The 14,488-nt window shown below is 40.7% G+C and overlaps 1 protein-coding gene across 3 annotated transcripts in view; it reads left to right on the forward strand.

Annotated features, from left to right (window-relative positions):
• usp2a (ubiquitin specific peptidase 2a) overlaps nucleotides 1–14,488 on the forward strand; it is a 42,453-nt gene that overhangs the window by 23,788 nt on the left and 4,177 nt on the right. For 2 of the 3 annotated variants that reach the window (XM_088011697.1, XM_015008177.2), the window contains exons 3-6: nucleotides 11,401–11,451; nucleotides 12,130–12,253; nucleotides 12,475–12,586; nucleotides 12,726–12,836. In XM_088011697.1, the coding sequence (XP_087867823.1) occupies nucleotides 11,401–11,451; nucleotides 12,130–12,253; nucleotides 12,475–12,586; nucleotides 12,726–12,836 (398 nt within the window). Of the gene's footprint in view, nucleotides 1–2,187; nucleotides 2,671–11,400; nucleotides 11,452–12,129; nucleotides 12,254–12,474; nucleotides 12,587–12,725; nucleotides 12,837–14,488 lie in introns of those variants that run through there. The other variant, XM_015008178.2, reaches the window with a different exon arrangement.

A 14,488-nucleotide genomic window follows, 5' to 3' on the forward strand; every position in this document is an offset into this window, starting at 1 on the left:
CTTCTTTAACAATAGGAAATGACATAAAATGGGCTCTGTGGCAATTAACAAGTACCTTTAAGAGATTCAAAAAATTCTCCTTACCTGATCCGACCAATGAAACAACAGTGTGTTTTTATTTTTTGGAGGATATTTTGATTAAATAATATTCCTTCTGTACTATAGGAGACCAAGCAGGCCTTGGGAGGGGAGCAGCGTGTAACATATGTCGCTTCAACTTCCTGTTAAACAACACCTCCGGTGTTGTTTAACAGGCGCGCTATGCCTTTAGAAGAAGTTGTACACAGAAGTGTCAACAGTTCTGTTAAAATTATCCATGGATAAATACCAGTAACCTTTTCTGTCTTGGAACACAGCAGTTGTCCCAATGCACCATGATGCTCCTAATATGAGTCCCCTTAGAAGGGCAGGGTAATTCTTCGGTCACCAATCATTTCTAGTCACAGTCAGAAACTTGGGTTTGGAAAATATTACTTTTTCCAAAGTGTATTCCCTATCTTGTTGTCTAAAAGTAGCCTCCTTCCTTTATTATGACTTTCCTTCCTCACTTCCCTTCTGGTGTCCTTGTTCACTTCAAGTGTACATTATACCACTGAATACCGTAGTTTTTTTTTTTGTTTGTTTTGTTTTTCATGAAACCTATAATCTGGTAAATTAAATAAAATAAAAATAATTATTGATTTCGCACTTTTGATGATTTCTCTCACTCTTCAGTGTCAGAGATGTTAATAAGTAAAAAGTTTTGTCCTTTATGTCTGGGTAAGAACAGCACTTTCAATAGTTACATTTAAAATGCTATGAACGTACAGCTGGAACCTATGTGATGGAGACTGTTCTTGGACAGTGTTGGAACAATGATCAACTTGTTATTACTATAGCCTGAAATAAACTCCCACTCAAGCCTTGCTATTGTTTGGCCAACTGATGAGTCACCCAAGTCTGAAAAAAGACTGCCTCTGAAGATGCAGAGTCTAATTTTAAAACCACTGGACCCATCTATTGTGCCCAACATTTAACTACTCTGTATGTTCTCATGGTTCTCCAAGGGTGATAGAGGTGAAACTGGTAGTACTAAAGGTGTCTTAAGTAGAATTCATATAAACAAAGCAAATTATCCTTAGAGCTGATCTGTCAAAATAAAAAAATAAAAAAACAGAAAGATAAGAAGTTGAAGAATTGATAGCTGCAGCAAACCAATTCTACTCAGAAATGGGATAGCTTTTTTTTTTTTTTTCTTTGGACCTACATGACTTGATTCACCTATCCATATTTTATCTGTACTTGGTATTTGCCGGTCCTTGGGGAGTCATGGGAGGATAGGAGAGGGCAGGTACCCATCTCCAACAATCACTGGGCTAGAGGTGGTGTACACTAAGGACAGGCCGCTAGTCCATCAAAGGGTAACACTATGACAATCTGGACAAACAATCATGTACACATACACTCATACCTAACCACAATTTGGAGTAATTAATTAAGTTAACAGTCATATTTTTGGTTTGTGATAGGAAGCTGGAGTACCAGAGAGAACTCATGCAAGCACTTGAAGAGCATGCCGACTCCATAAAAAAAAACCTCAGGCTGAGATTTAAAACCTGGACCTTTTTAGTGCAAAACCATTAATTCTACTTTTTATTAAAATGTAATCTGAAGAAGAATTTCCAGTTATTAGTTTATCCCTTCAAGGTCAAGACAAGTTTCCACCAAGGGCACAACAACCTGTAGTTAAATTTTGGGGGCATTAGCTGTTTTCAGAAAGGGCCATGTTGATTTGTAAAGGTTTTAGTCATTATAAAATTTAACCATTTTAAAATATTTTTTTCTGTTACTGTTTACTCTTGATTACACACTTCATATTAGATAAAGTGAGTCTTCATCTAATATTACAATTTTTTTGTTCTATATAAAAGTATGAAAACACGCAAAAAAAGAGAAAGAAATTCAAAAGTTTTTCACAGCGCTGCCCCTTGTATGGCTTTGTCTTGGTGGCGCATTTTTCTATAATAGTCGTTTCTGCGCTCAGCCTGGAGGAGATGAGTAGTCTCCTTGGACCCAGCATCAGTACATCAGCTCATGGAGATGATGTGTGACGTAAGGAGCATGTCCGGAGGCGGTCTCTGACGTTTGTTGGAGGCTGACTTTAAAGAGGCGGACCTGCAGTCCTATAAAACGGAATCAGAGCCAAATACGCGTCTATTGCTATTTCCAGACCAGCTTCACTGAATGGAGCCGTACAGTGAATGATACAGCAGTCTGTTTTTTGGACCTTTTCTCTGGTTTACACGCTCCTTTTACCTCAGTGTTATTATAGCGTAGGTACTGCTACAGGTTCTGTGTATTTGGCGTGATTTGTGACGTCTCTACGTAATGTTAGTGAATGAATGAAAGAGAGCCGCCGGTGAGTTTTTCATTAAACGTGTGAACGTCGCGAGACCAGACAACGACAAGCAGCGCAGGCTTCCGCTGCCGCTTGAACACGAAGCTCCGGTAGAAGACCTCTGTCCTCCCGCCGGCATGCCGAGCATGCGACAGTCCTACACGGTCACAGTGCCGGAGGAGCCTCCCGCAGCCGCTTTTCCGTTTCTTAAGCAAGAGATGCGCAGGAAGGGCAGCATGTCGGGGTCGGTGCTGGTGTCAACGTTCGTGGGGCTCCTGATAAATCAAGCAAAGGTAAGACGGGGGGGGGAAAACTTCACAGGCTCTTCTCAGCAGTAGGGAGAATTATAGCTGCTTTGTGTTGAGCTGTTCCTATTTGTGAGCTCATAAGGCATGTCTTATGACTGTGTGAAATATGTTCTTGTGTAATAACTCGCGTCTCGGTACACTATCTGGCTGTAGAAGCTCACTAATTTCTCAGCCTAACACATTCTGTTAGGCTGAGATTCATGTGTGGAGGTACAAACTTTGGTGTACTGTGCATGTCACTCGATGTAAAGTCCGGTCACCAACACTGGCCATGAGAACGTCATGGAGTCAGTTGAACGAACAAGTGAGTCTTTTTGCAGGGGTAAGCCGCTCTGAGCTGTTCCAGGATCAGTGGGCCTGCACCGGCAGGTCACTGCTTATATAAGCGCACTGTAATCCCTCTCATACACCGCTCCTGTGTGCCTCTTGAAGGGAAATAAATACAGATGTGACCTCCTTCTCGCTCACGTTTTATGTATGCTTTGCGTTGTTAATGATGTGTGTGATAGCTCCCTCCGTTTGTAGGGGAGACGCAGCTGAGTGTTTAGATGAGTAAAAGATTTGAGAACATAATGTTCAGAGAACCGGAGCTGTGGATTAGGAACATGCTGGAATACGCTAAAGTGGAACCAGATGGCTGATAACTGGGTTAATTTCAATGTATATATAATTTGGCTGAAAAGATAAATCTGACTTTCTCCATCTTATGTTGACAGATGCGATTTAAATGCATTGATTGTTAACATAGACACCAGAAGCTGCATGTTTTTTTGTACTTTTCCTGGCGAAAAAAAAGGAACAAACCAGTACATAAAAATGCTGAAAATGTGATCACCTTGCAGCTGAAAGAGTGTGCACTTGTGTATGCATGTGACCTCCAGGACTACAGTGTGGAGTGGAGCTCCTTTGTGTGCCAGCTTTTGTTATGTAATGAGAAATTACATTAGAACACACTTCAGCGCTGGCCAGGCGCAGCAGCTTGGCACGTTTGTCTATTTTACTGTCACCGTCTCCCTGTCCTTCTGTGCCCCTTGTTTGTCCTCTGTACCTCCTTCTCTACAAGCCTCGGCATGCACGTTGACAAGGAAACGTGTCCTGAATGTCTCTCTGGTGTCTGTGCTTTTTAAATGGCTGCTTTTTGCCTTGTGTCCTCGCCGGTGTCACGGTGCACCAACTCTGAAGGCTCCAAGGTTCAAGCCAGCTGTCTGCCACAGCTTTCCGACATATCCTCCACAGAAGTTCATTGGATGCAGACGCAACAATATCAGGTTATTTTAGCTACATTTGAACTAACCAGACTGTTTCTCTGGATTGGAGCTAGACTGATCAGAATTTTATGATTTCGCTTTAGGAACAGCATGATTTTTTTATTTTTTTCTGCTTTCCTCCCATGAACGGTCACTTTTCCTGCACAATTTACATAATTTCATGGCTCATCACAGTATGAGTATGTATAAAATATTGCAATCCCGAAGGACTGACAGGATGCAATATTTGGTAAATGTTACAGTTTGCAGCCATGTACCAGAGTTCACTTGCTTTCATTGGCCACTTGAATGAACTTTCTCCATCTCTTTTGTGCAGATCTGATTTAGATCCCAGTGATCAAGATCATTAAAGGCAAATATGTGTTAATCACAATCAATATCATTATTGTAGTATTCAGCAACATCTCAGCCTTATGGTTTTTTAATATTTCTCAGCCTTAATTTTTAATAATCAGCTATTTCAAATTCAGCATATCCTGTGACAACCACATGTTTAAAGAGCAAAAACGTGCTTGGACAAAATTGGATCATTAACAGACTGATAGAATATTCAGTTATGCTAATGATGTTGGATATTGCAGTAATTACATCGGTTGCAATTAACCAGCATTTTTCACTATTTTCTAGTTCATTTTATGTCTCCACCACTCTTCACTCTGCATGAAATTTAGCATCAGAGATGCCCAATTCTTCACCAGAAGCAGTCAAAGTCCACCCCACTGACCTGACATATAATTGGCATGCAGAGTGTGCAAACCCGTTCAATAAATTAGAATATTACTGAAAAGCACATTTATTTCAGGAACTTTATCACCTAGCTGATAGGAAAAATATCTAACTTTGAACCCTCTTCCTGCAGTAACAACTTCCACTCTATGTTGTAGTCAGTATGAATAGTATGACAGATTCACTGACTGCATAGATTGATTTTTTTGTTTGTTTGTTTGTTTGTTTTTGACTGGCACGTCAGAGCCAATCAAGCTGTTCGCGTTCATCACTAATTTCAATTTTGCTGAAGCTGTCATGTTTTGAGTTATGGTTGATTTTTTTCTACTCGCTCACTTATAGATATGTTGTGCTTAAACACAGGTTGGTGTTGGGCTTCAGCCTTCAGCATATTGTTAACATGGGCCTGTCAGTTCGTAGTTAACTCTAGCAGCTCTGTGTGTGTTTGTCTTGTAGAGCCGTGCATTCGTCTGAAGATGTGTGAAGCAGAGACAGAACAGTAGTTACATAAGAAACCAGTGGGCTGCTGTATTGTCACATGCTTCCTGCTGGTTAACTGAGCGATGCTGTGATTTCTGCTCTAAATCTACTGGTTAATGGGTGTTTCTGGCCAAGAAGGCAGCACATTGGCTTGCAGAGTTACATATTAATTTGTATCGTCCCCGTCTCATGTGCACAGTAACTCGGTGATCTGCTGTGACGGATTGCATCCCACTGAGAGAAATAAAACACTCACACAGCTAAAAGTGCTAGGATGTGTCACCTTCACTCACATGGGAGAAAGTTGACAAAGACAGTTGCTCACAGATCACAAGATGGGCTGTTTTTAAGGGACTGCCAAACAGATAGTCAGGTCAGAACAGACTGTTCTGCTGCTTACGTTCACATTGTTTTGCCAGCCAATCAGCAGTTGGCATTCAGGGCTGCCAGGTGGAGCCAAGCATCCTGCTGAAGGTGTGAAGTTTGGTTAACAGCCCGTAGAGACACAGGGATGAGCTTGTTATTGTTTGTTGAAGCTTGCTAGAAACATAACACCAATATTTTTAATTCCAATGCTTCTGTTGGATCATTTTTGATTCATCGTCTTTGATTGTTGGCAACTTGCATACATGTGGTGTTTATGTTTCACAGATTTACTGTGTTTGGACACCGACAAGATCTAAAAAGGACCTCTACTCCATGTTTTTTTTTATGGCTTTGACCTCCTAACACCAATTTCTTCCAAACCAGATTTCTCTATACTATAATGCAAGATGATACAAAATGAATGAACAGCAGTTATATTTTTTTTCTGACTTTCTTGTCATGAGCACTCATTAATTAATTACATCAGGAGCATTATCCTGCTGTGTGTGAGAGCAGTTATTTTAAAGAATATTTTCTTGCAAAGACAAACAAAATACTTAGTTAGCATTTTGCTTTTAGCATGTTTAGTCATATGCCTGATTAATGGGGACATGTTCTCTAACTGTAAGAATTCATCTCTGTGTTTTTTTTTTTTTTCATTAAGAGACTGTTGATCCTTACTCTAATTTTCTATATATTTCCAAATTCATTATGTTCCACGGCAGACAAAAATTGCAACTTAAAAAGAAAAAACAGAAAACAGAAAAAACCTTCCATTTGGCCTTCCTGGTACCTGCTGAAAGTCTTGCTCTCTTACTATCTTGCAGCCTGAGTGTAGCAATATCTTAGAGAAAATGCATTTCCCTCTTAGTAGCTTCTTTTGTCTATGTGCTTCCTCTGACTTTATTTTTGTTAGCCCAACCAGGTATCACATTCATTCATTTATTTATATTGCGCCACTTATATTGTTATTTGTCCAAAACAAAAACTGAAACAGTCAAAAACTAGCTTGCAAAAAAATAATCTTTGATTTTTCTATAGAAATGAAAGGCCAGCTTGTTTAACAACTATGATTTTGATACTGGACTTAAATAAGGTGACACAGAGAGGAGTAGAATGCTTCTTTGTCCCAAACTGTCGTCCTAAATATACCACTCCCTCGAGGGGTCATTAGCTTATAGCTCATTAGCTTGTCCTAGCTGTGCTTGTTATGTTCTCACACCTTCACCAGCCTCAACAAGGCTCAGATTGCCAGGAAGCAGCTGTAGTCCAGCTGAGGCACTCTGTCATCTTTATATTAATAAGCAGAAAAAAATTGTTAGCTTAAGATGGTAGTATATAGGTCAAAACGACCAAAGTCAATGGTCTTTGACCATTGACTTTGGTCAAAGACTCTCTTGGTTCTAAGGCATAGTTACCTTAGAACCAAGAGAGTTTCATAACCTTTAGTTTCCACATTTATATCAGTATCAACTGATTACTGAAGCTTACTGAAGATACGTCAGTCATTTTTATGCTGAATTCCTCAGATTATACTCAGTATTAACACATTTTATGGTGAGTGATGAAGTTCTCTGAGTGGTCAGGGGAAAATCTCCAACCTTCAGTTTTTTGGGGTTTTTTTTTGTTACTGATGTTGACTTCCTCTGATTTTCTGTGAAGTCCAGCCAAAAAGCCAAGCCACCATCAAAGATTATTCATCCCTTCCTTTTTCCTCACCTTGCTTTGACCCTTTACTTCCTCTCCTGCACTACCAGCGGTCGCACACTTTGAGATTCACTGAAGCACAGTGGACGGACAGATTTTAACCTCCGTAGACCTGGCTGTCCGCCAGAGGGACATTTCCTCTGTCTCTTATTCCCAGCTTCAGAGAGAGCAGTCCTGCTTGGCTTTAATGCAGCTTCTTTTTTTTTGTGATGCCTTTCAGCCTCCGTTGAGTAGCCTTTCAAAAATAACACGCTGGCTGCCTGAGCGGCTTCTGACATTTATGAAAAGAGCATAGTTATTCTCTTCTGTGTGCAAAATGTATTATCCACCCTGGAAGATTAGAACTTACATGTCATGAACTGTGTCCTGCCCTTTCTATGCGTTTACTCAAGAGAGGTACTGATCTCTGGTTCTATTTGGCCTGTTGATACTCATTATAACCAGTTCTCTTTTATAACTACAATAATCAGTATTGACGAGAGAGATTTTGCTCTTGTAGTGCTTCTGAAAGAAGACTCACCCACCGCTAGGTTAGCCCATAGCTAAGCTCTAAGAACTTTTGACCATATGTAGGCATCCATAAATATCTTTATGATGGAAATCTTTTCATTTTCTCAAGTGTTGGGCATTTATTGTACATAAGAACTTATCATGAATAATTTCTTATCATGATAAGAATTTTGATTTTAAGTTGTGTTGATAAATTTCAATTACTGATGCTAGACACTGTTATTGGAAATTTATTTATTTATTTTTTACAATTTTTTCCACTGCTTGTTCCACAGGAGCATCAATGAATATCAGTTAAATTTTAAAAATATAGTTACATGCAGTGACTGTGTGCAGCTTAGTGATATAAATAACACCTCTTTAAGTAACTGGCATTCTGAAGAAGAATATTTTAAGTGGGAGTATTTTTATTTATTTTTGTGACTTTATAAATGCTGACATGCACTTACAACCATACAGTTACCTAAAAATGAAGTAATACATTATCATCCTTTTTATTGTTGACACTATAATACCACAAATACTGTGATAAAAATTCTAAGTCCATATTGCCCGTGCCTAATGTGGTTTTAACTAAATTAAGCTCAAGGAAACAAAATAAATTTCACATGTGCTTGGCCTTAAATCCATACCCAGTATCCTATTGAGTATGGAAAAAGAGAGCAGGATTACCATAACATATTTATCCTTCTTTATTGCTGTGCCGCAAGCTGGAAGCATAGCAGCAGCCAGGCATTCCTGAATCATCCCACACACAGATGCTGTTAGACACACTGCTCAATAAAGAAAGACTTAATAACTAAGGGCTGTAATTCCATGTTACAGTCTGTCAGCTCGACACAAGACGGAACATAAAATAAGACACAAGTGACTTTCATTACCAGGCAGAGTTTCACAACTGAAGACATGGAAATGTTCTTCCTACATTAATTAAAGAGTGTTATCAAGGAGGGTCCTGCTTCGTAACTCACCAGCAGTAATGCCATCAGTTGTCTCTTTTTTTTAATCGCATTATTTCTGTTTTCTGTGATCAGCCTCGCCCTGACTTCATTCCGGGTGTAAAGCGCATCACATCTGCTCCCATTTGCTCACTGACACTTCCACCTACTCTGAACTCTCATTATCTCACACACACACACACACACACACACACTCTGAGTCACACACTTTGCTGTGATGTCATAGTCTCCGGTAGCTTTCTCTCCCACAAATTTTGGAGAAAAGTTTTAAGAAAGGGGCGTTGCCACGGAGACAGAGACGTTTGCGTTACCGTCCTGACGTCCGACGGTCCACTGAACGATCAGCCAATTGTGTGTGGACAAGCACAGTTACTAAAATCTGAGCTGCTATTTTGGGGGCCGACTGTGGCGTCACTCAGCAGAATGCAGCAGATTGGAGACGCGCTCGCTCCAGCGGTGGGGCTTGGTGTGTGCGGAGAAAAAACAAACACGGAGTAGAGCCGAGATGTTCATCAGTCGGCCTGTGATGGACAGGATGTGTCCGCTTCTGTGTTCACTTTTCTCCACCAGAGCTAATAATCTGTTCGCCTCACTGCAGGGAATAAACAGAAAGGAGGATTTAGATAAGCCGTAGTTAATTAAACGGAGGAATTTTTTTTTTTTCCCTCCTCCACATCAACTCTGCACTGCTCCTCTGCAAGAGACAGATGGCAGGAGGTTATTTATGTAAGAGTAAAAAGCTCTTTTTGTGGCAGTTGATATAACTAGATGAGCTGCAGGCTCACATTAGGGACAAACGCACCGAACACTCTTCCAATCATGTGGACGTCATCGAGCTCAGCGGCGGATCTCTTTAGAGGGAGGGCGCCGCCCTCTTTGCGTTTGGCATGTTTAAAGCAACACTCAGAGGCATATTTGTGCGAGATCATGTGGATGAAAACTTTTCTGAAAATGGCCCTGTGTGTTCGAAATGATTTTTTAAAACAATATGGCAGAGATGTTTGTTATTATAAAGATGCAGCTACGCATGTACAAGGCCTTCAGCTTCTCTAAAATTGTAGCTTTTTATACTGATTGGCTTTTCTGTAAGTAATCACCCGATACAACTGGGAAAATTGATAAAAAAGTGAATTTTTGGTATTAAAGTGGTTTTAAAGAGAAGCTAGCTTCAGATTCTGGGACCAACTAATCCTATCTCTGAATGTTTGGTGTGTAAAGCTGCAACATGTGGGAGAACCCAGCACTGATACATCAGATGTGATATCCTTTAATTCCAGATGGTTTAATTACTGCTGCTGATGCACTGCAGACTACGCTGCCCCTCAGAGAGCGTGTTAGTGCCGATAGTTTTACAACTGGTCGTCTCTGACGACAAGTCCCCCATGTCAGCAAGGTCACCAAGTCTGAACGGTGGTTTGTCATGTTTGCCTGTGAATCTGTGCGGCCTCTCAAACTCTGTTTCTGAGGTCACAGTGTTTCACGTGTGAGCACTTCAGTTCACCTTTGTGTTTAAAAGAAACTGCACTTTTTTTTGTCTCTCTTTGTTCCCATAATAAGATAACCAGCTGTTGTACGTACAGTTCTGTGTCACTTCGTCAGAGTTAATGCTCTAAAAACCCTGGAAGCTCTCACGCTCAGTTTACAGTGACATGACCAGACGCCTTGTGTGGCCTCACCTTGGATTTGGCCCGTTTTCATGGTGGTCCTGTTGCATGGTGCTCTGAGAGAGCTACACCACAGGCGAGGGGAACAAGAAGCATGTGAGTGAGATAGATTTCAGCCGCGGGCGAGATCAGGTGACCGGTGTGAGGCTGCCAGCTCTGCACAGTTGCTTTCAAAGCCCAGAAAATACAAGAATAACTGAACATCGTGCCAACTTCATGTCTTCACTGTTAGGTAGCTTCTTTTTATGCATAAAATAATGGGTGGTGCAGGTAATGTTGCATATTGTCACAGGTATTAAAACAGAAACGGTGAGACCTCCACGAACGCCGGTGAAAAATGAATTCAGGTTGAGTCATCTGATATTTTCTGCTTCGTTGTCAAGCACACCAGCGGATTTCTTATCCACCCCTGTGTTCGTTATTAGCTCTTCTTTAGCTGCTCAATTATGTAACAACTCAACTTATGTAATGAAATGTAACTGCACCAACTGATGACATAAGTTCTCTAAAGCATTTCAGGCCATTTGCTGATTTTATGAAATCGTCACGTGTTGCGCTGTGCTTTGGGTTTTGTTGCTATGGGGAAAGCGAGTGTTAAAAAAATGAAAAAACCCTTAAACTACAGTGTTTCCATGACACCCTCTGTTGTTGATCAGATCTCTGCCATCTGGTAGGCAGCACCAAGAGAGCAAGTGAAATTGTGAGATTTAAAAAAAAAAAAAAAAACACGTTCTGGTGCCAGAATAATGCTCAGCAGGAAGGTTCACCTGTCTGTCAGTTCCAGAGCAACAGCATGCCCTCACTCACCTGCAGTGGGCAGATTTATAGATTTTTTTTGTCTCAAACTAAATCAACCCAGCAGGATCTCTGTGGGAACATCTGAAATTCCTTTAAACGCCGTATCTTTGCAGAAAGAACATTACTTTATCCCCTGTAGAGTCCAGATTCATACAGAACACATAACCCATCTGGTTAAGATGCTCATATTTAGGTTATCTAAAAATGTTATTTTTCTTCTGTGTTTATTTTTTCCAGAACTCAAAGAGTGCCCAAGGCCTGGTTGGATTGAAGAACTTAGGAAATACTGTAAGTAAACTCCCAGCCTCTGTCATCACAACAGAGTAACTCAAGAATTACTTAATTTCGTATTTCAAAATAAAAGTCTAAACAGGGTGTTAAACGTAAAGCACATAATAACAGGGCTCATAATAGCAGTTTACGCTTAATTTTCCAGGCAAAGTCACACGCTTACAGCAACTGGATAGAGCGTCACGAGACAGATTTCCCCTTTGGCAGGGAGATATCATGGTTTTTATCTCGGGCCTTTCTTATCCAATTCACTGGGGTTGTCCTAAAATCCTGCTTGTGTAAATTATAGTAGCCGTTTGTCTGGTGGGTCGACACAGTCTCTGCTAGGCAACGGGGCAGAATAAATGGAGAGTGTGTTCTGTAACTCAGTCAGACGTTCTGATATTTTGCTGCCTCTCTTGCTGGTTTGATCTCACCAAATCGCACGTGATCTATGTAGGCACATGACGGGAGCTGTTTGCACACTTGTCATGCTCCCATGTGTGTGATAGGTCTTTATACAGGATGTGAAATGGGGGAGCTAAACAGTTCAGGGGTGTTTTCCAGAAACATTTCACAATGTGGCAAAATCTGTAAAATGAAATGATGCTGATGTAAAACGTGATCAGTACGTCTAAAGGGACATTTTTGGGGGGGCATCTTTTCCTCTGTTTTATGTTGCCGTTTTCCCCACAGTGTTTCATGAACAGTATCCTGCAGTGTCTGAGCAACACACAGAGCCTGCGTGACTACTGCCTGCACAACTCGCACCGCAGAGACCTTAACAACAACAGCCGCACCAACACAGCCCTCATGGAAGGTGAGACATGAGTCACACAGGCCCCCTAGAGTCCAGAACAAACACTCCTCACACACAGCAGCTGTTTTGCTCTGAATTAGATCTGCGTGTAAGTAGATACTTTTTTAACAAAGAGGTAAAACATCCCTGTGATGGTGTGCTAAAGTTAAAAAAGGGCAAAATCAGTGATTGGATGTTTTCTTTCTGTCATGCGACTAACGTCCGTATTTGTGTGTTGGTAGAATTTGCTAAGCTGATCCAGATCATGTGGACGTCGACCAGCAGCGAGGCAGTCAGCCCTTCTGAATTCAAAACACAGATCCAGAGATACGCTCCCAGATTTGTAGGATACAAGTATGTTGCATTACTTTATAATGCTCATTTGTTTTTGTCCGGTATTGATAGACGTGCAGGAACGTACTGAGGAACTTCTGCAGGTTTCTAAATGAGAAAGGGAATGTATGTAACAGAGATTCTTGCTGGTGTGCTGCAGCCAACAGGATGCTCAGGAGTTCCTGCGCTTCCTGCTGGACGGCCTGCATAACGAAGTCAACAGGGTCACTGTGAGGCCGAGGGGCACCGTGGAGGACTTTGACCACCTGCTGTAAGTGAACAGACAATCATAAGTGCAAAATTAGTGAAGGACCAATCAGCTATCTATCAAAAAAATCAGCCATTTTCCTTCAAACAGCTTCGAGCAACAACTGAGAGAACAAATAGTGAAAATTCTGATTCTGTTTCTCTGTTCATTATGCGTCAAAGCTGAAAACTCCCATTTAAACTTAATACAAAGAACCTTAGGAACATATGTCTGCTGCATATGTGGATCACCAGGGTTTGTGAGAGTTAGGGATCACAGCCACCTCAAATACTTGAGACCCAAAAGTAAAAAGCTTATTACTGTCTATTTGAATAGTTCAAACACCAAATATACCTTTATATGCAGCTTTCCAAGTTTCATTTTTTTAGGTATGTTTTAGATGAGCTCTATGAAAAAAATCTCCATGAATAATTTGGAGTCACGTCCACAGAAAACTCTGCAAATAGGAAAATCTGTGAACAATCTGATACTGCAACATACACCCTCTGATCTCCAGTTTCAGTAGGCATGCACCAAATATACTGCACATATACTACAAGTCCTGTTCAAATCTTTGCGGAAAAAGCTTAAACAAAATAGGAAATTGGTATCGGCCAATGAAAAAGCCTGGTTGGTGCTCCTCGAGATAACACAAATCATAAAGTCTTCATTAGCCTCACATGTCGCTCCTGGTAATGAACTGTGTCAACTACATGTCGGAGGTAAAGTAGGTCAGGTCCCATGTGTTCACCTAATCAACACTATGCATTGAGTCAGGTGCAACCCTCAACTTGCTCCTGAGGGTTCATGTTTATCTATGGATAACAAGCAGTTTCTCCACAGGCAGTGCACTCGTTACATTCTGCATCATTTGTTATGCAGCTTTGAAAGAACAAAACTTGTTTTTTTCTGCCAGCGGAGCCTCAGCTGAACACAAAGCATCACTTTTAAGACATAAAGCAATGCTGACATTAAACTAATAAGCATGACGTGACACCTCCCACTTGTTCATAGAAAAAGTTTTAATTAGATCAGCAGAAAGTTTAAGAAGTGGCACAGATATGCACTTCTTAAGGTGCATATCTATGCGGCAGCTGCAGAGGCACCTCATCAGGGTTTTATTGACTGATTCTGGCTTTGTTTGTTTATGATGTTGATTTTAGTCAATTCTGATTCAATTCCACAATTAAATGGAATAAAAACCATATGAGGAAAAATACACTGCTGCGCTGTTCTTCTCTGAGGTAGAAGTTTTGAAAAACAAAAAAAAGTAAGGGATTACAAAGTTCCCCTTAATTATGCATCTAATCATGTGTTTGCCCTTTATTAGATTTGTACTGAACTCCTAAAACAAAGGGCATTGGAGAACATTTAATGACCAGGAGAAAAATCGGATTTTGCAGCATCTACAAAGCAATCACAGATGAAAGCTGATTTTGATTACCGCCAACGTGATTCCTGCATCCGTAGGAGGACTGTATTTACTTTATTTAAACTCTATGAAGCCCTTAACGTCTTTGTTTATCCCCTTTGGTGAGATTCCTGCCTTCCGCTCTGCTTGACCTTTTTCCAGACCAAAGAATTTCTCTGACGTAAATTTCCCACAATCTGCCCACAGCATCACCAAAAGACAAACAAAAAAGTCAAACTGTTCATAGCAGAAAAAGACTTTTGTT

Source organism: Poecilia mexicana, unplaced genomic scaffold (genome assembly GCF_051168715.1).
Source record: "Poecilia mexicana isolate PSO_F unplaced genomic scaffold, ASM5116871v1 scaffold_13, whole genome shotgun sequence".
NCBI lineage: Eukaryota > Metazoa > Chordata > Actinopteri > Cyprinodontiformes > Poeciliidae > Poecilia > Poecilia mexicana.